General features: G+C 35.7%; 1 protein-coding gene across 16 annotated transcripts in view; it reads right to left on the bottom strand.

Annotated features, from left to right (window-relative positions):
- Positions 1-23167, bottom strand: part of dati (zinc finger protein datilografo) — a 592807-nt gene that overhangs the window by 83288 nt on the left and 486352 nt on the right. For all 16 annotated transcript variants that reach the window (XM_087349115.1, XM_087349116.1, XM_087349117.1 and 13 more), the window contains one exon: positions 13299-13530. In XM_087349115.1, the coding sequence (XP_087205241.1) occupies positions 13299-13530 (232 nt within the window). The remainder of the gene's footprint in view (positions 1-13298; positions 13531-23167) is intronic.

Genomic DNA, 23167 nt, shown 5'->3' with positions numbered 1-23167 from the left:
ATGTTTCTCTCGCATATATATATATATATATATATATATATATATATATATATATATATAAGGTTTGTCAAAATCATATAGGTTATGTTTCCGATCCACCTTAGAATTTGACTTTCGAGTTACGTTACATTATCACAGGATGGATAAATGGTTTCTATAAAAAAAAAGTACAGAACTAAATTAATTAAAAAATAAAAATCAGAATTTGAATTTTGGATTTCGATGCACGAATGATGTTCTTATAGACGTCTGAGTGTTGTGACAGCTATTCATACATTGCTTATAATCCTGTTATGTAAGATAACACTAATGAAGATGTCTAAGATATTAAAAAACATATTTCGTAATTTTGTGATATACATAAAATTGTCAAGCTGGATAATCTAGATGAAATATCGAAAACAATCAATTACAAAAATCATTATTATGATGCAAATACTAATTAACCTATTACATGAAATTAAAGTAAACCAAAACCCGCGACAGGGCACTATTAAAGTCAGAGAACTAGCCTACATTTTGATCAGAACTCAGTTGCTCATGTTTTAAACCTTCTTCCATTCTGCAACTGACTTGTCGCATTTCTACAATGAAATTAAAGATCTATGTGATAGACTGAATTTATTTCAGTGGGTTTCTTAAATTAAATACACTGAAAGTTTCTTTAATTTAAAATTCGAACAAAACCTAAAATGATGCAAAAGTTCTTTCCATTGGAATTATATCGATGTGGAACCTCAACATCAGACAGATAACTGAGTTATCGGAGTTTGAAGTGTGTTAAGTGCCAAGTTCACTCAATATTTTCTTTTATCTTCAGCAATTATTATCGCATTTATAAGAGGAAAGAAAAAGGGCTTAGTTGAATCTTTAACATGTCTTGACGTGTATTCGGGAGGTACTCGTTTCGAATCTCGTGATTATGTCCTACTGTGCGTCTAATATTATAAATTTAATTACCCTTGGCTTAACTCATATAATCCAAACTCAGCCATCTTCGTACTCACAGTCGAGAGAACATCGAATCCAAATTAATTTGTAAAACACTTGATTTTGAACCAAAATAGGCAAGAAATATTAATGAGGTATGCAAGACAGTAGAAATGTTGAAAACATGTAGTGCTACAAACTGTAATAGCCTAAACTTTTCCACTGTTATACGTGGCTATCAACACGATAAAATACAGGGTTTTAGATTAGGCAACGCTGCTTCTCGACCAAGTTACACAAGTTTATATCTCCGTAGAAACCAGTTTTATTCACTTTTATGAACATGACGTATTACAAGAGCCTTTGTTTCATTGCTTATCACATTTCCATACATTTCCTGCACAGGCTGAGTTAAACAAACGCGCTATAAGAGTACACGGAATGTATAACTGTATTTTTCATATTTTTATCAACGGACAAATTTGCGTTTTACATTGAAATTTTTCAAACAAATTTAGTTTTTGATCAATTTTTGTCCAATCAGAAGCCTATTCAGTGCATACACAAAGGAAACATAAAACGTTTAAAAACGACTCTTCTTAAAATTGGGCAGGGAAAGTCATATTAGCAAAGTCAAAAAATTCTTCGACCAGGTTAGCCTAAAATAAACTGTACTGAAACAATGAATTTTATATTTCTTTAGAAACTATCACACATCCTTAACATACTTCTGAAATAATTTTACATTTGTAACTATAAGATAGTATAATTGCGTCATATTGTGCATTTCACTTCAAAACAATACATTTGCTCCAATATATGACAATAATCTGGATATGAACATCACCAGAAAACATCACCAAAAAGCTACACAACAGAAATTGTAATTGAGTTTTAAGTTTGTTGATATAATTTTACACCTGAAGATGGTTCAATGAAACCGAAACATGTTGTAAAAATGTTCCAAATGTAAATCGATTATTCGATGTGGAACATACAATGATATTTTAATTATCTTATTTGTAAATTTTAAATATATTTGTGATTAGACGGACAAAACCGAATAATTAATTTAATATTTGTAAGTATATTAATGATAGATTAGCATTTCATATGTGACTTTAATAAACTTTATAACATCGTAAACAACAGGGGACTTTAAACTGTACACTGCAATAAGATGTGTGATTGACAGGGGATAAAACATACATTGTAAAATCGCTTTATGCATTATAGCCTACTTATGTGGTCTCCTGGTAATCACCAGGGCGACTGAACAGAAGGCGAGACGATGGTGAGACAAAATAATTACCTCTATATGTATTAATTTTATAGATATTTACTTCGAAACCAGCCGGGTCAGAGATTAAACATCAAACTTAGGACTGAGGTAAAGATAACATGCTTGGAGCAATGGTTGGATGTTATTAGCATGGCAAAACAGAAAGAAACGTGGAAGAAACCCTGCTCCAATGTAATTTCTAATCTCACTTCAGACCACGATGGATTAAATTAGGGTATTCGTAAAATCCAGTCCAACGTGAATGAGTCCATCAGACAGTTGCTTCATCTGATTTCGTAACAAGTTGCTTTTTACAGGGTGGAAGGACCAGAATGGATGATGCTTTTGAAGGCCGCAAGGGCCCATACAGGGCTGTACAGCCAATGATGATGATAATGATTCGTAAAAGCTGTCTTAGCACAACACCTCCTTGTTATAAAATGTACTATTATTATTATAAACTACCTCTAAAATTCCAATACGAAACAAATTTCTATAATATGTATTTAAGTATGTTTCATTTCTCTTATCATCGCAGAAAAAATAAGAAAGAGAGAAAGAGAGTGGGGGAACAATAAAATATTTATTGTTGACTGAGAGCCAATAATATATTTATCATCATTATCATCATAAACTACGCAGGATTAGGGAGGTCAAACAGAATAGCCAAAGATAACAGTACAAACGGCAGCTGTCAATTTATTAACCCGTCTAACTATTTAACCTCATACATATTTAAAACCTGATTAAAGTGCAGGTATTCCATGAGCCATTACTGAGAAACAAGAAACCGGTTAAGTTGCATTTGAACTACATGTAAAGTAGCAGTTATACTGGTCCGATACGAATCAAAACTCGTCTAACAACGTTTAGTACAGACTTCCTCTCCAATACTGAATTTAAATTAAATCCGTTCAGTAGATTCGAAGGTAAAACCATGGATACTGGCGGACGGACGTGCCGAGTCGATCTCTGTATGCGCTCAGTTTGATAACTTTGTACAAAGAACGTATAATAGCTCATTTCACAGACAAAAACGTCAAAAAACCTTCAGCATTTACGCACAAAAGTGGACTACAGGCACGGTTAAGCACAGCAAAGTACAAAATATAAAACAGATGAGGTTCCAGCCAGCTGGAGCACAGAGCGTCCCTGTTGCGTGCGACGCAAGGCGCCGCTGTGTGTCACAAAACGCGATGCCCAACTCAGGACTTCGCAGTTTTGTTTTATTTCTAACGCTCTCTTGACTCAGCCCCTCCTGTTCGCGACGGCTTCCATCCATTTCTCCCCCATATTTTTACACCCCACTTCCATTTTTCCATTACCACCCCCTCCCTTCCCTTCCCACAACACAGATTTCATCCCTTACTATGCATCACCCTATCACTCAGAATTCGTCTTGTCATCAAAATCTGGTAAGATGTCTTAGACGAAATACTAGCACAAACACAAAAATTGAAGGTACATTTCTGATTAGACACTATTTGTTCAGGTAGAAGTTCTTTTTAAGTTTAAAGAGTTTAAAGAGTTACTCTGTTTCAGGGTACACTCTCAGTAATGCTGAATAACCAGACAGTTCGTCACTGTCTCCACAAAAGAAGCCACCATCATGATCAAATTCTATCCAGTTTCGAAACTCTTAAGCCATTTCCATAAAATTAATGTTAATATTATTCTCATATTTAATAGCTGGCCTCCTTAGAGAATTATCGGCCATAATATAGTATAGTTCTCTTAATCTCGTTTATATCAGCTTCAAATTATATTAGGTACAACTTCCAGTTTTAATAATTCTGTGTCCGTAATTGCTTGATAGTCTTCTGATCTTGTCTGGCTACACTGGTTTTCCTCTGACTGCACCCATAATAGAAAAAGAGTGAAAACGTGAACTCCGTTCTGGATTTACCAACAAATATTTCCCAAGATCGTTACTCGTAATTTTTCACACGTAACTGGTTTCGATATTAATATATTCCACATACTAATTACTTGTTAAGCTACATAGATGTCGCGGTAAAAATATATTTTTCGACCAGTGACTTCACATAAATGTCTAACGAACCAAAATGTCAATCTAGGCTACGAGCTGAGATATCGGGGTTCGATTCCCAGTAGCGTATGATTTTGGTCTCCACCACTGGGCAAAGCAGTTGTGGCGTGAAACCAACCACTCACCTCCATCTACTGCCAAGGTTATGAACAGGAAGAGTTAGACCTCCATTCCCATATAGGTCTGCAGGGCGTGGTGATTAGTTACGTAACCTGGGACAAATTTATGTTAACCTGCACGTTAAAGCTAAAGACTTCAAAAATGTGTAATTTATGTTACCAACCTTCAGTACTATGGTAGTTTTCTTTCATAAATGTAGACTATTTAAAATTAAACAGATATTCAAATATTACATCATATGAAAAATTACAGAATTTAGCAAACAAAATTAAGGGCTAAATCCATAGCGTACACATAAAATAATAACTAAATGTTACGTCTTCATGTTTACGTCATGCATGACTGTCCAAGTTCTCAGTCATCATTCTAGTGGCAGAACGTTCTGTATTACAAGTTCTGCCTTCTTTAGGCAACTTTTAGACGTACTTCTAAAGGACACGGGGGTAAAATTGGTAAAATGTAAAAGATAAAAGTGGACATGGGATGAAGTTACAATGTCATTCCGCGCTTACCAAATACGAAGCAGGAAAGCTAATCACTATACTGAGACTTCTGGAGGGACAGGGTGACGGACAGTTTACACACCGAGTAAAAATTGAAAGGTCGTCTTCTCCACCCCCTCTGAAAATTATATTCACAGCCATCCAATTTAAAATAAAAAATCGAATTTATTCAGAGCACGTTTTATTGAGAAGGCACCCGTTACAGGAGTGGATGAGGGCAGGGGTTGTAAAATAAAGAGAAAACTAAGGAGGAGGAGGTCCTTTTCACCACATTCTTACCACGTTCGACCATCACTCACACCATACTTCAACCCCTTAGACTTTTTAACCTTTCAACCCTTGTAAGGTCCTCAATTTTACTCTTCATGTAATAGGCAATCTTCATAGTTGCCCTCCAAAACATACGGACGAACGAAAAAGGTGGTAGGGAGTTTCTAGAATATGTGCAAAGAAAGACAATGAACCCAGGAGACGAGGAAAAGAAGTTCCTCTTTCCCAACGTACTAATTTGACGTCGGAAGAATAGCCCGGAGACCAGGATTTGAAATGTCTTCCAAAGTATATAAGGAAGTACATTACAGAACTATGTACTTTATGACTGTCGCTTTAGACATCCTCTAATACAGCCAGTATCGTACGAAATGATAATTATGGATCAAGCATGACCTCAGCCAAGGGCACGCACTTGCGTGTACGTCAAATAGCAAGTAATTGCGTAAAAAAAATGTTCCTATATTCTCTGCAATATCACTCATTTTCGCGTCTCTTAGTATTAAAATGGTTCGTTTCAAACCCATCTCACAGACTGGTACTGACCCTGAAAATAATAACAAAACATCTGTCAGTATGAAGACATTCAATCTAACGAAGGCCGTAGAAAGGTAAATTCCCAAAACGTAGTTTATATCAACCCTTCAAAGACCAGTGGTAACTATATGTACCAGTTGCTTATTTCCTTAAACAGCGTTAACTAATTCATCTTTGTAATGGAACAGTTCTGTGTTGTCTCTGCGGTACGGACTGAATTCTTACATGGCTTTAGATTAAATGGCCTATACTTTATACAGAAGACACTGTTTGATATATATGACGTGTTATGAGCGTTTTTGTGATATTACAGACATTAAAGTTAACACTTTGCAGGTTCCAAGACCTTCTATATTTGTATTTTAGTTCTGAGTAAATTTCACTGTTAAAAATCAACAAATTTTCAATTTAAAATTTCAAAAGCTAACAGCTGTGTTGTAGTTATTCTGACACAGATACAGGTTATGGAAAAATGGTTCATTCATTTCTGTATTTTATTTAACGACATTTTAAGTAGCTCAAATTATATAGCGTCGAGTGACAGAACGATTACTGAATAATGAAATAAAAATAATTCGGAAAAACGGTCGTGGCCTAATTTAATGTGCCGGCACTACCCCGAAATTTGCCCGCAGGGACTGAGTAAATCCACGAGAACCCTCAGTTAGAATACAAAGTAGGAGTGCGAACCGCTGAGTCAAGACGTTAAAAATCAAAGTAGAAGAGAGTAATGTTTCCAAACGACATATTTCGATGTTAGCAGTTAAAGAATTAAAAAAATATATAATTCAAGCAGTCTCTAGTTTTAAACATGATATATTTCTGCTGGTCTGAAGTTTCAAAACTTTGTTCACACCTCAGTATGCAGCGTCTAATTTTTGACAAGGCCTGTACCATGTCGTGGTTTTAGTTAATGGACCTAGGCAGCATCTTACTCCTTGTCGCCTTGCCGCCTGCTTCTTCCTACTTGTTTTCCAACCTCCTTTCTTATCCCCACCCCTTCCTCCCACCAAGAAACTGATCCTATGATAAATGACTTCGATCAAAACGACAGGTGATAAATGAAAGAATTTGAAGGGAAGAGTACAAAGAGATAAATGAACACGGACACGAGAAGAATGAGAGTAGATGGGCAAAAGAAAGGAAGACCGCGTGGAGATATAAATATATACAACAAAATCTGAGACTTTCGTATCATAAAAATGAACAAAATTAACATTGTAATAAAGTATCTTGGGTTATAATATTGAAGTACATTTCTTAAATAAAAAGTACAGCAGATATAAATGTCTTTACAGCTACGTTTGAGGTAACAGTATCGAAACCAACTAACAGAAGCTATAAACTATCAAAGATAAGTAATTACATTACCGATATTCTAAGTTACAACTATATTTGACAGAGGCTATTAGCCATTACCACATTTCGTGTTCAAGTTCACAGCAATTTTTTTTTCAAAACAGCGGAACCCAGGCGAGTAAAAACAGCTCATAACTCGCACCGTAGCAACGCTGTACTGTTGACTTAAAACATATAATGTGGTAAAAATCTGCTGCGTTTGTATAACTCAGTGGGCCCTTAAGTCAAATGGAAAGTAAGGTGAACGGAGCGGTCACATAGCACAAGTTGAACTGAACAAGTATTTTCGTAAATTACCCATTCGCCTTGTTTGCGATATATAAAGTTAAACAGAGATGTTTTCAATGCCAGGGTTATGTATCTGAAGTTACCCATTCCCGACTTAAGTATTTGTGATTACAAGTGCCAGGGATAAGTATCTGAAAGTACCAGTGCATATTTGAATTTAATAACATCAAAGTTAAATACCAGACATTAAAAATAATACGCTTATTAGGAGCGTATCCGAATTTTTCAGTACGCAATTAAGTAAAATGTTACCAGCACTAAGTGAAGAATCAAAGAAACAGAGATTATTTCCTTAAACAACATTAACCAATTGATCTTTGTAATGATGACGCGTTGTTTTCTTAGCAGTATGAACTTAATACTTAAATATTATTAAGACGAACTTTGGCTTTAAAGTATTGCATCCAGTGTACTGAAACTTATCAACAAAGCCTGTGGTACTCAGCTTAGGACACCTAGGGAGCGTCTAAAATATTCTTTTGTCTGCCGGACTGCTGGCTAGTGACCAGTTTACATCTGGAAGGCCCTGTTTTCGGCCAACAAGACACAGGGTTTCTTGGCTTGCCTCCGTCTTTAAGCAAATGCTGAGATCGTCCCCAATTTCCAAAATGCCATTACATGCTTATCATGCAGCCCTCCCGATTTAAATTAATGAAAATTTACCCCTTTATTATGAAAACCACTAACATACATAACTTTCCAAATTACATTTTTAAACATTTGTCAGTAAATAAATCAAAATTCCAACGTCTATGTTATCAAGTTCTCACTATATATCACCCTAATGTCTTCAGTCTTATTCTATCTTTATCGGAAGGACGAGCAGGCATTGCCTGGGAAACTTCTGACTACAAGAAGATATTTCTTCCCAGCAGAAATAAGGTTCCTCTCACGTTTTGTCCACAATTCTCTCTTTGTTTCTATTATTTTGCTATCCTTCTAGACTGTCTCTCTCTTTGGCTTTAAAGGTTTAATGTAAATTCAAAAAACAATGAAGATGGATGCTATTAAGGATGTAGTAACCTTTCCTTCCACAATTTATAGTTCAGAATCATTTGATTTTTTAAAAACGTAAAAGTTGTTTAAGTTAAAAATCCTCATTTCATTCCATGTACGTGGAAATGCATTAAATATCTTACTCCAACCCATCATCAGAGCTCCTCCACGTCATATTTCTCTCGTTTTATTTTCATCATAATTCCCTTTACTTATTTCACTACGAACTATTTTTTGCCTTCCCAAATCACCCTGCTCCTTGGAATAAACAAATATCATGACAAGCATTTGTTTCGATATCACAGCACAAGAATCTTTTTTCCAATTAAAAACATAATCTCTTCAGTTCTTTCATAAAAGTTGTTATCAAGACGAGAGAGAGGGGGCGACAATAATTTAAAATTTGTTAATTACAAGACGACTGATTCCGTGACAGAATCGAAATAGAAATTATATCAGTGAGCCGAAACAAATCACAAGTAAACTTGGTGTGATCTATGGATCTCACGGCGGCGAACGCGAAGATGGTAAGGACCTCTGAAACGCTGGCAACATCCCAGAAGACAGCCATCTTCAGTCTGTATCGCTTTGTGACGTAAAAATACTACAGACAACTTAACGTTGGACATTCATCCTCGGAACGCATATTTAATCCTTCCTAGCAATGACCCTAAATCCATCTAAACTGATGTGACGAGGTATGATAAATATGTGGGTCAGAATAGTCTTCCAGATACTGACCGGACCGGAGGGCCATCACATAATATAAGAGGGGGTCAGCGTCAAATTAAAGATTGCTCGCTTCCACCCTCCAGCACCCCCTCCCCCCACTGATTGGTATTGGAGTATTGGCACGACGCTGCAGGCGACCATAAAAGAGCTGCCCCTTGCATTTGCATTTCGCAATTTTCTTATTAGTATTTTCTACACAAGGGAATTCCTTTAGAATATCAAAAAGGGCAAGATTAAGTGCGAGGAGAGTTAGGGGGTCAGGGGAAAAAACCGGGAAACTTTTTAATTTCGAAGATTCGCTCAGTCATTTGGAAAATGACTGACCTATGCTGCTTAAAAGTAGCCTTTAGGGGCAGAGCTCTAATGAAAAAACGTCAAAGTGTGTCCGTTATGTGATATGAAGGCTATTTCGAATGCTTCAAAGAAACGCATGGGGTTTGTCAGTGAAAAATTTTAATAGGGGGTTGAAATGAGGGGTCAAATATAGGAGAAGGGGTAGGGAGTAAAAAGTACTACCTACTTTATGTTGATTGGAATTTGAATGACTAAGCAATTTCAACCCTACTTTAAGCATTTCGAGAAGTAAAATGAATGCTTTGTTTATTTCTTCGTTCCTTGCAAAGTTTCGAGTTATTTTACATAACGGTAAAGAAAGTGTAAACTTTAAATTACCAGAAAATGTTTCTTTTTGCACTGAATAAATCATATCTACGTTTTTTAGCCAAATGTGCAAATAAATTCATTCTGTAAAGCGTCCTGTGTTTGATTGCAATATTTTGATGATATTGCGTAGTTTTATGTAAAACTATCACAATTTGTGTTGGTAATGGGCAGTCACATTAATTATAGTGGCAGTACGAGCAACAGTACACAACTAACTGTGGTGTAAACTTGTTAAAAATTAAAATCATTACACATCAAAAATATTAGTATAAAGCGTCTAGTTATGAACTGCATCCTTCTTAAGAGAAATCGCAGAAATGGCGGCCATTTTGTCAACACTGTTATCTACTTCCGCTTTTCTAAGCAAAAGTAGGTCACTCGAAATAAAAATAAAAGTAGATAATTCTTATCTATTTTTCAAATACGTGTCTTCCAGAAGCATGTACAATAACTAGTTGCCTGGTCACGTGATAGATGCGTGTTGAAAAATGTGGGTACATTTATGCTACAATAAATATAGCGACTTGTAGCAATTACTTCAAGTGTCCTTGACCATGTCTAAGCCTAAGATGATCCCCAAGGAATCAAATGACTTTATTAGCTGCGGACTTAAAAATATTCATACGGTTTCCTATTACATAAACCACGGAATTTTCAGCCATAGACTTTTAAATGTATAAATTATCGTTTGCAATAAATGTATCTATCATACATTTTTCACGAGGTTAAAAACTGTATAACTTAAAATTCTAAGCTATATTCTTACTGGCCGAATATTAATCCAAATTTTTTTTAAAAAAAACGTAACCCATGTTGTGACTTGGGTGGTCAGACCTGTACTATAACTTAGGGCCGTGATATTTGAGTAGAGAGGGTTAGTGAAATGAAATCTAGCAGAGTAATAAACTCCGGAAATATCACACAAGACAGTCTACTGTTGAATATGGACCGCGCAGTGCCAAGCAGGTTAAAGTTAACGGTAAGGTGTCTACCAGCATTTGCTAATTAATTAATCAATATAATCATAATACTATAAGGGTTACATTCTAGACTTATATTCGGGATACAACATTACAAATTTTCGTAGTTTTCCTTCGCCTCTCTGTAAATACATGGGGCACTCACTCCAACACGCCACGGCATCCTGATTTCAAATTCTTTTCTCCTTGACATGTGTTCATATTTCCTATCATACTCGAATAAAATATATAAAACCTCTGCAGATAAAAGTGTGTAATTAAATTACTTAGGACAAAATTACTGAATATACTATAGTAAGGGTCCTTCGACGCAGAATTATAATATAGCAGAGGCTCTAAATTCACAGGCGAAATCGGTGATTTTACTGGGATTCAAACTAAAGACCCTCAGCGTTATTATTCTCTTAGATTTCCATCCAATTCCTAAATATCAGTATACCAATCTGGAGCATTAGAGTCTCCGAGTGAGTGGCATATGACTTCGATTATTACGAAATAAAATGCTGAAATGTAACGAATATGAAAAGTTTAACGAGAGGCCTACTTGTATTGAAGAAGTTGATATATATAGCATTATTCTGAATAAAAATAAAAACTCAAAGTAATGTCCAAACACAGGGAGAAAAGGGAATCCAAAAAAAAAAATGAACTCAGCGATCCAAAATAAAATTAATTTAAAACTTTTCTTCCCCTTGTACTAAGAATCATTTCTTTCCCTTAAAATTTTTAAACTTTTCTTCTCTTTCATTCTTTTCGACCCTTTAAGATTATAAAGAATGAAAGAACGATTAATTTCAACAGTCAAAAGAATTTCTCGCAAAGTGAGGTCAACCGAACAGAAAAGAATAACAATCTTATTTAACAAAAAGAAAAAGAAACCGATGAAAATTGTACTGCGAATAGAAATCACTCTCAGCAATGAGCCCTAATATTATATTGCCGTAGTATCAAATTACATACATTCTTTTAACATTGTTAACATGTACACACGATATAGACATCAATCTGAAAGGGTATCCCCTTCAATATAGGAAGACGGAATCGATTTATAGGTTAGGCGTTTTAAGTTTTTCAGGTACATAATTACGTCTAATATTAAACACTGTAGAGTTCTCACTGTGTTACAAGTTTCCGCACTTCAAATATCATTTACAACAGCAAGTACACTTACAATTACAACTCTGAAATTCTTTACATAACAGTAGGCCTATCCAATTTTGAACACTGTTCAGCATATTGATTTAAACTGCATGAACAAGCATTTCTTCTTAACAACCAGTTGAAACATCTCCCCATCAAGAAATTTTACGATAATCACTGAATAAATATCGATATATTTCTCTCAATATTTACCGCGCATATTTATTAATATTACCTCGCAGAAAAATATTTCAAACCTACACCATAACCTTGTATACCAACAATTTGTGTGATATAACATTCCAATTTTATAACTCGTAAAAATGTCTTTGGTTATATTAAAGTGATTTTTCCTAGAATTTCTGTGAGACCACCTTATAACAAGTTTTCCATTTTAGCCCTTATAAATTTGAAAACACGAGTCAGCCTTCCCAAACGTAACACAAAGTTTTATTTCAACGTTAGACATGGAAAGAAAGAATTATATGTCTAAAAGGATTTATAAACGGCAATACAATTATTTCGATTAGGCAGCAAAACATTCAGGAAATATTAAATTGTATAGGTCAGTGTACATTATTTTAAGCGCTATCTTAAGATAGGTCATCTTTATAAACAAGTTTCTAAAACATAAAACTGTACTATAACCTTATCACATAGAACTTATTTAAATAGTAAATGAGTCCAAATTCAAATAATTTATGATCCATGTACTTAAAAGTTTATTTTCCTTCAACCATGAAGGCCACATGTAAAGCGAGATAACTCAGTGACCATTGCACCATTCTAGTAAAAATGTAATATTCCAAGTGGAGCACAACCAAATCCACTTACAAATCGAATTGAGAAATCATTGTACTCCGTTTCAAGTACAGTCCACCACATATCAGTATTTTGTGACTGAACGTTTAAATAAACAATTCGATTTCGAAAGCTGACGTTACGTGTCACGTCTAAATCTTATTGCAGTCGTAGGGTGTAACACAATTACTAGAGCACAGACTGTAAATGACCAGCAGGTTTTATACATTTAGACAAAAGTAAGGATCATTCAGAAATTAAGTTTCTCAATAGTAAAGGTAAAAATATCTGTAGCGATAGATGTTAAGGGGGGGCCCATTGGAAGAAAATCAAAACCATTCCACTACACCATCCGAAAATTATAACCCAGTTCCTTAGTTATCATTTGTATGTAGGAATTAGAAAAGTCGATTACATTTAATCCCTGATAAATTGTTAAAGTCTACTAACTCGAAGAGTATTAAAAACTCTTTTACTTTAAATATCAAAGCCTCCTGTACTCAGTTCTTGAACAATTATGAATCTCCCTGAGATATTCGCAATTCTTCCTGAAACTCACCTGCGCTCAGCGATCATAAAACCCTGTACGCAGCTTCTGACCAAGTGGTTACAGAAAGAGCCTTCACGACTTCGCTGTCTGTACTTACCGGTGTGGAGTCGGGTGTGTTGCTGCACGTGGCTAAGCTGCTTGAAGCGGCGGTCGCAATACGAACATTTGTACGGCTTCTCCCCCGTATGAACACGGATGTGCTGGACCAGTTGGTGGTTGGACGAGAACGACTTGAGACACTGTTGGCACTGGTGGGGCTTCACCTCGCTGCGATGGGCCACGACCGCTTCCCGAGCGTGCATCTGCATCGCCGATTTGTGCATGAAGATCTGTTTAGGGCCAAGATCATTTTTCGTCTCAGTTATGATTGCTTTTTGTAAATAAAACTAACTCCAAAAAAATAGAGTTTAGTCACTGCGTTATGAAATACTCTTAAACATTGTCAGTATGTAACTTAAAATTATGTATAAACATAGTTTACCTCTCGTGCTATCTTTAAAGACACATTTGTTTTAAATAATTATTCCAATATCGATGTAAACCTTAACATTTTCATTATTTATGACACTGTAAGAAGTACTTAATTTCTAGCTAGTGCGTAACTTGACACTGTTTCATCTCAGGCGTTAACTATAAGAATAATTTTAAGAAGAGTGGACTAAGTACCAAGCGGGGAGAAAACTGTCTTTAACGAAATTATACTCGCGTGCAAACCAAATAACAATACACAATTCAATATGCATCAGAGAAAATGTTGGCTAAACTTCTGTCGCCCTGCCATTAGCTCATGTCCGTTTGATTTAAAATTAATTGTACGTAATTAGGTATCAGACAGGATTAGTTAGTTAAAAATTATCTCTACGTTTTCATTTCAACCTCAGCATTTTATACAGACCAAGGGCTACTGGATTACTCTAGTTTTATTACAAACGTAAAGGCACCAACCGTGCAGATTTCTTCCTGTATCTTTCTCCACTATCGAGATATTTGACAAGTCTTAGGCCCGATTTCCAGCCAGTACCTTCTTTTTAAATGAGTTAATATCTATTCTTTCGTCAAAAACCTAGCGACGAGTAAAAGAACTTTTAAAACTATGAATTAACGTTGACATGTTTTAACTCCTGAGTGCAGCGAAGTTTCAGGTCAGAAGTGAAGCTTAAAATAAGGACAGAGATTGTGATAATGAGATGGCTGTCTGGGCCTGTCGGTCACTTTAGGGCAGTGATAAATGAGCTAGGGATATTGGTGGAGTGATCAGTGGCACACTTGGAAAATCTGACCAAACCACTTCCCCATCGCAAAACCCGAAATGAAGCCGGACTTTGGCCGCGAGAAGTCTTCGTATTTTCTATATATTTTTTTTTATCTTTGTACCAAGAGCGTAGACTGAACACAATGAAATAATTTCCTAAGTTTATTCTGTTCAGAACGTCGGCTTAAGACATCTTAATGTTATTCTCCCTCAGATGCTATATGTTAAATTTTAAACTAATTTATTGACAATTTTACAAGTCTGCATTGTTATATGCGTACAGAGCACAATCAAAACCCTTATTTTTTTCTGTTTGATTCGATGTTTTAACTTTAGTCAATGATAAATTGACTTAACAGAGGGATTCATTCTCACTGCTAGTTAAATGCGGAACAAGTCATGTGTCCTAAGAAAAAAACAACCATTTTTTTACTGGAACGTGAACTGTATTCTCGGCTTTTTTTAAAAGGACCGATTACTATCAAGAGAGAAACGAGGGGTTAGGTTAGGGGACTAATATCACGAGAAACAAACACACCAGGGGTTAATGTTGTTACTACCACCACTGACTCCAACGGATTAAATCCTTCCTATCCCCAAAGGGATAAAAAATGGGGTGAGTGGACGATAAAAAGCCTTCACTTAACAGACCAGAAGTTGGTGTTGTGCTATGCCTCCGCAAGCCAATGACGGTAAATACTTACTAGTAAGTTCATTTGTGTAATTTTCTAAGTTACAATCGGAGACTGACAGTGACTGTTGAACGATAATGGGGAAGAAATCTGCAGCAAGATAAAGGCAAGCCTAGGAAGGCCGTGTTGAGAACATGGTGAGAGCAAAAGATATAATACAGAATGAACCACAAATTGAGGGAAAAGTCCGCAGAATATGAAGAAATACTTTCCACCAAGCAGAGAGGAATACAATAACTAACCTAACCAAAACTAACCTTACCTAACCTAAGCTAATATAAAAGTATGGTCATCAGAGTTATGACGTTGTGCAGACTTGTAGATGGTTACCAAAGTTTTGGTGAAATATATCGCCTCAGTCTTCTATTAAGTAAAAATTACTTTGTATCAAAAATGGACGCGATGCGTCTTCTATCTCAAGATTGAGCCGATAGGTTCTTCTTAAACATTGGTTACTAATTACAAAATTAAACGGAATTACAAGTCGGAAAGTCAAAATCAACATTTTCAGATCCCCCTCGTATACCACGGTATAAATTACGGAGTTTGTAGGATGTTTGTGAAATCGGTGTTGGTTGAACGTCACCAGCGTAAAACTAAAGATTATAGATGCGATTCACCGTTTCTCACCAAAATGAGATTCGTGGGAATATATACAATAATCTGCGACGGGGGACAGATGGATGATATAAAAGGAAGACCAGAAGAAATTCAAATTTCCACTTTAAATTCTTTTCCATTTCCCTTCAACCCCTGCCTCCCTCTCTACCAAGTACCTCACGTGATGTCATTCAGTAAGAGCAATTAGGAATTCGAACAAAATTAAAGACTCGTTTTATCATCACCATTTGAATATTCGTATGCGTGAGAGGAAGAGTGGCACATGTAACAACGCTTGCTTCTCAAAGACAAGTTAGCATTCCGTCTGGAAAAACACTAACTGGACTGAGAGTTGTTAATCGCGTATCTAGAAATACTGAGGCACTGTCTGCTGAGAATTACTTCCGTACAAAATTGTTTCTAAATTATATAGCTTTGAATTCAGAGCAGTTACTTTAACACGTTTAAAAAAATTAACATACGCGTACACATATATATGTACCGTGAATATAACGTAACATGTCTGAGATTCTTCTAAGGAGAAAAAACGTGGTGCTAACGGAACAGAATGCACTTAAAACGAGGGCAAAAAAAGGAACACAAAAACCAAAAAAAGCAAGGAACACAACTCTATAAACGCGAAACAGAAATACGTCATAATAAAACATTAAAAACCTATGAATAAGAATATTAAAAATTCGTCTATTACTTGCGCTATTCTAAAAACATTTAAGTCTTGTAGTGACTGAATTTTTTTTCCTCGCCAAGGGATCACCCAGTTTCCTAACGAATGGTAGAACAAGTGTCCACTAAGACGTACTGAGAAGAAGCAGAGGCTGTAAATACATCCGGGAAGGCCAATACTGTGTAGCAACTTCACGTCTGTTAGACCCTGAGGGGGCGGATAATTGTGGGGGGGGGGGTCAGAGCACTATTTACTTATAGTCTTACTCAGAATATTGTAATCTTGCACTGCAAGGAGAGCAGGAAATAAACAACAAAATAATATAATAACAAACAGGCGAAAGAGTAAGGAAAAGAATAGAACAAGAAGAAAAAGGAAAATAAGAAAGTAAATATGTTAATATTTGTCGTGTCACTCCACTGTTTTATTGTCTAGTTAATCTACAGATCATCTTCGTTTCTGGCTGTTTACGTATAAAACGCATATATAGCTTAATCATGCTGCAATGTTCACCTCTGCAAATAACATGGTCTCATTTTTTTAAAAAAATAAGTAGCAAGTATTCTATATTCATAACGGACCACAATATCCAGTTAACCTTGAGACGGAATTCTAGCAAAGGTTGTTTGTTATTATAAATTACAGTCTTTCCGAGGACACCAGAAAGAGAAGAAGGAAGTTTATGCAACACTTCAAACACAAATGTAGAATCATAATCAACAACGACGTAACATCATAGGCCTAAACATGATTTTCAAAAGCAGGTTTCTTTGTTAATTTTTTTTACCATAATCGCCTTGATATTCATCAATTTCAGGCACAAATATTATGGCAAATTTAATCACACTAAAGCTAGATTTCTGAGCCAACAGCCCGCAGATATATTTTTTGCGGGCCAAGTATGTGTAATACTGTGTTAGCCTGAATGATAAAACATTTTACGATAAAACACAATTTTTGTTAATTTCTTCAAAATGTGGCAGTAATTATTACCGGCATGAGCTGTTTAACTTAATGAAGAACGTAAAATCTAAAGCTACTACGCGTCTTACTGATTGAATAGTTGAAGGAATACATGCGAATTGCAACTAGAGATAAAACTTAATACTGAAAATTTTCTCAAGCAAAGGCAGAACCAAATATCTCAGTAATTACTGATCTCACTAAAGACAATTATTTAGTATGTAAACCCGTTTGTAACAGTTAGTTAGGAGTAGTTTCTCTGAAATCTGGGACCAGCGAGTCGATAAATAAGAATGAATGAAGCAATTTCTAAAAGAGACTCAGAAACCCTGAGTTACGGAGTCAACATATTGTTATTCTCTGCAACTCTTTAAACATTCACAACACAATTTAAATCAAAATTTGGAAGCCTATATCTTAATAATACGTAAATGTTATATAGTAAAATATTTTTGTATTTACAGATGGGATTACTTTTGAGGAAAAAAATGTTTACAATTGATCTGCAGGTACCAAAATTAAATTCGACATGCAAATTTAAATGTAGAACATCAGTAGCAGGTTGAACTGAAATCTGAAGCTATCTTCCGGGATATTGCGCAGTATAACCTGGTAGAAATTGGCCGATGTTTCAGAGGTGCTTACTGCCTCTATCATCAGGGCGATTATGGGGGCAATAAGCACGTCCGAAACGTCGGTAAACCTGTGCCAGACTAAACGGGGCAACATCCTAGAAGAGTCATCACCAACTCGATACCGCAAGAACCTGAAACCTTATTTAACTGAAACCTGGCTATTAATTTGAATCACGTGGACATGGATTTGTGTAGAATGCACTGTGCAGAGATTCGAAGTTTCTGAATGGTTTGTCTTTTAACCCATTCCTGCTTTGAGTGTTCAGGTGCTCCAGTTTGGAAGAAGGAGATTTTCTACAGAAAGATCCACTGCGCATACTTTACCTACAGAATATTGGAAGAGAAATAAGTAGAAGAGACCAGTGGAAAGGGGAAACGCGAGGGACACTTCAAAATTAAACGAAGAAAAATTAAAGTTAAAATAATATTATTAAAACCTCAGTTCCTAACAATGATTACAAACATATTACTCACATAAAGAACATTGGTCTCTACACATATTAGTCTACAATTTAAATAACTAAATTATTCGTATCGATAATATCTAACCGAGCAATGCCGTGTATTGTTAACACGCGTGCTTTCAGGCTTATCGCGGTTTACCTCCGGTAAATAATGAAATAGTTAGATGAAACAGACGAAGAACATTTTCAAAGATTTCGATTGTTGCGTCGTGTAGTTAGTGTGATATAAGTTTACCGACGTTTCAGAGGTGCTTCCTGCCTCCATCATCGGGACGATCGCCATAATTATACAGAGGGAGGTAGCAGATATCTCTGAAACGTCTATAAGACTACTCGGCGCAGCATCCCAGAAGACATTCTTCATACTCGCCGCCGTGAGAACATCAAATCATTTTCGTTCACATCTTATACGAGATGTAAAGAATGTAATTAAAAAGTTTCATAAGAAAGGATGGGGAATACTTTGTACAGTAAGTTATGCTTCTGCTAACTCATATCTACACTGTCCTGTGACCGTGATTCAACAGATATCGAAATTATACCTGAGCGATAATTACACATGATTCCAATCAGGCGGACTCAAAATTTGTTGTATGTCTGTCTACCTGATAAAATGAGTACATGTAATCTAGACTGCATAAATCGATTTAGAACCGGCGTTTTTTGACCTTATTATTTTATATATCACTCATAGTGAAACGTCTTTTTGCAAATTTTCCACATTTTAAAATAATTTTTAAAAGGCTATTTTTAAAACTTGAACCCAAAATGCTCATGAAAATACATAATGTAAAGAAAAAAATCTTAGCACTGAAGGACAAAATTAAATTGGAAAACAATTCATCATATTTATCTCATATATTTAACAGACGTTTCGATGAGCTTTTGTTCAGTTCATAATCGTATGATGGGTTTGCACAGATAATGTAGTTTCGCCTAGAAAAGCAACTTCTTCTGCTCTGCTCTCTTGCGTGCCGCCTAAACAAACGTTTGCAGGCGTTAAGTTTGGAATGTCACGAACGTTGATAATGCTCAATTGCAGTCAGACAATGGCCCTAATTTGCAGTAAAGTATTTTACTGACATGCCCAGCCGTCAATACAACAATTCCGACATTTTTAAAAGCTACAACTATGACGACATAATTATAAGAACAGAGAATTATAACATGTGCTGTTTCATCTGTTCTGCTTGTCTGTATCTTAACTTAACATCGGTTTCTCATGTGCACAGTTCTTGTGGTATAGAATAGAATTATGAGTGAAAATATGCACTGAAACAATCAGGAAGGAAGTGGTCATGGCCTATTTTAAGGTACTGTACCACCATTTGCCTGCAAGGAGTGAAGAAGTTCATGAAAACACACACGCACACGTCTTTATCTTGAAATACACAAAGCAAAACAACTTCCTAAGTAAAATGCTGAAACAATTCTTAATCGGAAGAAAAAAACATGTTTGAAAAATATGTGTGGGCCTACTTTTGTAAAAAAAAAAAAATATCGACACTAAATCCTGTAACGAACGCCATTAACATTTGTGTGATACATAAATTTTTCTATTCGCTGAATATTGGCACAGCTTGAAGCGTAACATAACGCATCTTTCACACATTCAATAATAACTCAATTAGTTTATTAACTTGGTAATTGAGAACATCAAAAACCTAATTAATATTAATAATAATAATAACAACCTTGACAGCTTTGATCATCCAGAATACCAACTTAATCATTCGCCATTTCTTCCTTCACAATGTGAAAACCTTTAATAAAATTATGTCCTTTTTTTAAATAGTCCTTTTATAAATTGTTTTCATGTTCTCTTTCATAAGCACCAAGAAAAATCAAACGACCATCCAACCACGTACAACAAAAACGGAAGGAAATTTTGACATTAAAATATTGCTTCTCTCCCCTAATGGTGTGGTAAAGCAATGTAAAACACAAAAAATATATTTTACTGTCGTAAACTCAGACGGCAACCCTAGTGTTCGCATTCTTTAAACGTGATTGCGATAAGAAGGTACACAAACAGTAATGGCGCTCTCAGAGGATGGCTACCCGTGTCCAACCCAAGTGTTTCTGAGAATATAAATCACCCATCAGATAACAAGTTTACACTCATTTAAGTCCGACCTGTACAGTTCAAAAGTACCTTCGTTACCAGCATAATTTTTATTAATATATATAAAGCGAAGAAGAATTTAAGGAAATTGCATACGGAGGAATTTCGTGAGTTTTACAGGACAATTAGTACCGTTAAGACAAGGAAATTATGGACGCCACGTAGCTCTAACAGACATAACAAATGCATACAATACTTTAAGAGTAAAACCTTTGAGGAACTGGCCACATGTTATTGACAGTGGAACCACGGTTCCGGAGAATCTGACGTAAATACGTCTATACGGAAAGGAAGTTTATATATTAGCTTTAATTACAACAATATTAAAAACAATGCCGAGTAAACAGATGACGTTTCCTAGGTAACATAACAATGCACGCAAGCTGACCATTGTTGTCGATCCATATTAACACATTGTTGATGTGGATCTTACACGTTTTCCTCTCACTTGTTTGCCGAATGACCCTTCCGTATAGACGTATTTACGTCAAAATAATGATATAAATAATCTCTTGACAATGTGATCTGGCAGTTGTTTATTACAGGTAACAAATACTTATCGCAGTCTGGTGATGTCATCAGAGATGCTAATATTTAAACAATGTAAATGTAATAGTGGAATAATATAAAAGTTTATCTCAATCTCAGTTACGCAAACGCCTTGAAAATTAAGTTTTACGGGGCCTGATATGAAAGCTACAGTTCTTTCCCCAAATATGTTTCCCTCGCTTGCTTTTTAAGGTTTATATTATGTGCACCAATTTGCAAAAGGCAGACGACTAGGGAAGACGTTAAATTATTACTCTGCTGGGAAAAAAGAGAACTAAAAATAAAATACTACGCCATATTTCTGTCTTTCTTTTTAAAGAGTCCCTGAGGTGTAATTTCTCGTGAAGACTTCTCAAGACGACAATTCATCACAATAATGGGATTTTATCCGATTGTTATAAAAAATTTACAGACGCGCCTTCCAATTTTTTTAAACGAGAGACCAACACTAAAATATATCGTAATAACAGCAAACTAAAGGCCAGGTAGCGGCGAATTTAAAACAGGGACCATAAAAACAAAAGTATCTCATTTTAGAATTAAAATACTCTGTTTAGTTCCACTATTTCAACTTTGGAGGTTATGTAGCACAGAAATGGAATTACAGTGATTATGAACGGTACATTAAAAATGATGTATGGGTGTGAAACTGCCTCTCTCACATTCAGGAAAGTACACAGATTGATCTGAATGAGAACAAAACACAGAGAAAGTAATTCAAATCCAAAAACAGTAAAAGGGCACTTGAGACATATACGTAGATTCTAGGATATTATTAAAACAGATCACAAGGAACTGGGGTATCAGAGAGTGGCCTAGAATGTAGGTTATAAGAATATCGCATGATGATAAAGATTCACAAGAATGGATCTTATTCTACACACGAGAAACTTCGCCTGCCACATGGATAATCCACTGTTGGTCACTTAAGTGTCTGAGCACCTGGTACATGATAAATATTCAATAAAACAAACTGGACACTCAGCAGAAAACATGGACAAACACCAAAGCACATTCGAGTGAAGGTTTCGTTATATAAGAATCTGGTATACGAAACGAAAACTCCTCCTTCGTATCCGAGAAGTCTCGTATTCAACTCTCGTTCTGTGGGGTCATTAACCTGGCTAAGCTGTTAGTACTTTTCATCAGAACCATTAGGGGAATTTTTGGATTGAACTGTCAATATCTTGTCTTTCCAAATATTTCCAAATTCCTCATTCATTGATATCCTATCACTGTACACATATAAACAGTGGCTTAAAACTTGTATTACACCAATCGATCAATCAATTACATATAAATGGAAAGTTTTCTGCATTGTGAAGTGGGAGAGCTTAGCCTATATTTAATAAATAACAATAAATATTAATTAATTTCATCAGATAACTTCTAGCTTAGAATCCCTTCGTCTAAGAAAAAAATGGTTAGGCATTCCTGTAATACATCTTGCGCATACAACTCAAAAGAAAAATTCCAGCAGCTACTATTGTCATATGGAGAAATGGTGGGCTATATAATCTCTCTTGAATCCTGGCGTGAATGTGAGGTTTACGAGTAACTATACATTCATGACGTACAAACTGCGTTTGGGGTTAAAAAAAGATTTAGACAAGTTGGCTGTTTCAGAGGTTCTTATTGCCTCCATCATCAGGACGCCCTCTTAATGGAGGCAGCAAACACCTCTAAAACGTCTACCAGACTACAAGGCGAAACATCCCAGAACACACCCATGTTCATACTCAATATGGAAGTAGTTTCTATGTTTCTGCCGTTCCTTTTAAACTTCATTTCGATAAAACGATGGCACCACAAAGAACACTTGGTGAAAGTTTAGACAGCGTTACATCGAGTACAGTTTATTAAACATCACGCTGTAAATAATGAAAGTACACAAGCCGGAAGTTGTCCAGTTAGTTCTCTGAGGGGAGCAGAGCAGCGGGGGAGGGTCTCAGCAAAATCCACCCACTCGCCACCTGTCGTCAGCTTCCCGTATTTTTCGTT

The sequence above is a fragment of the Zootermopsis nevadensis genome, unplaced genomic scaffold, assembly GCF_977971745.1.
Source record: "Zootermopsis nevadensis isolate Lab colony 2312 unplaced genomic scaffold, Znev_1.0 Znev_ptg000015l, whole genome shotgun sequence".
Taxonomy (NCBI): domain Eukaryota; kingdom Metazoa; phylum Arthropoda; class Insecta; order Blattodea; family Termopsidae; genus Zootermopsis; species Zootermopsis nevadensis.
This window is presented reverse-complemented; position numbering and strand designations above follow the sequence as displayed.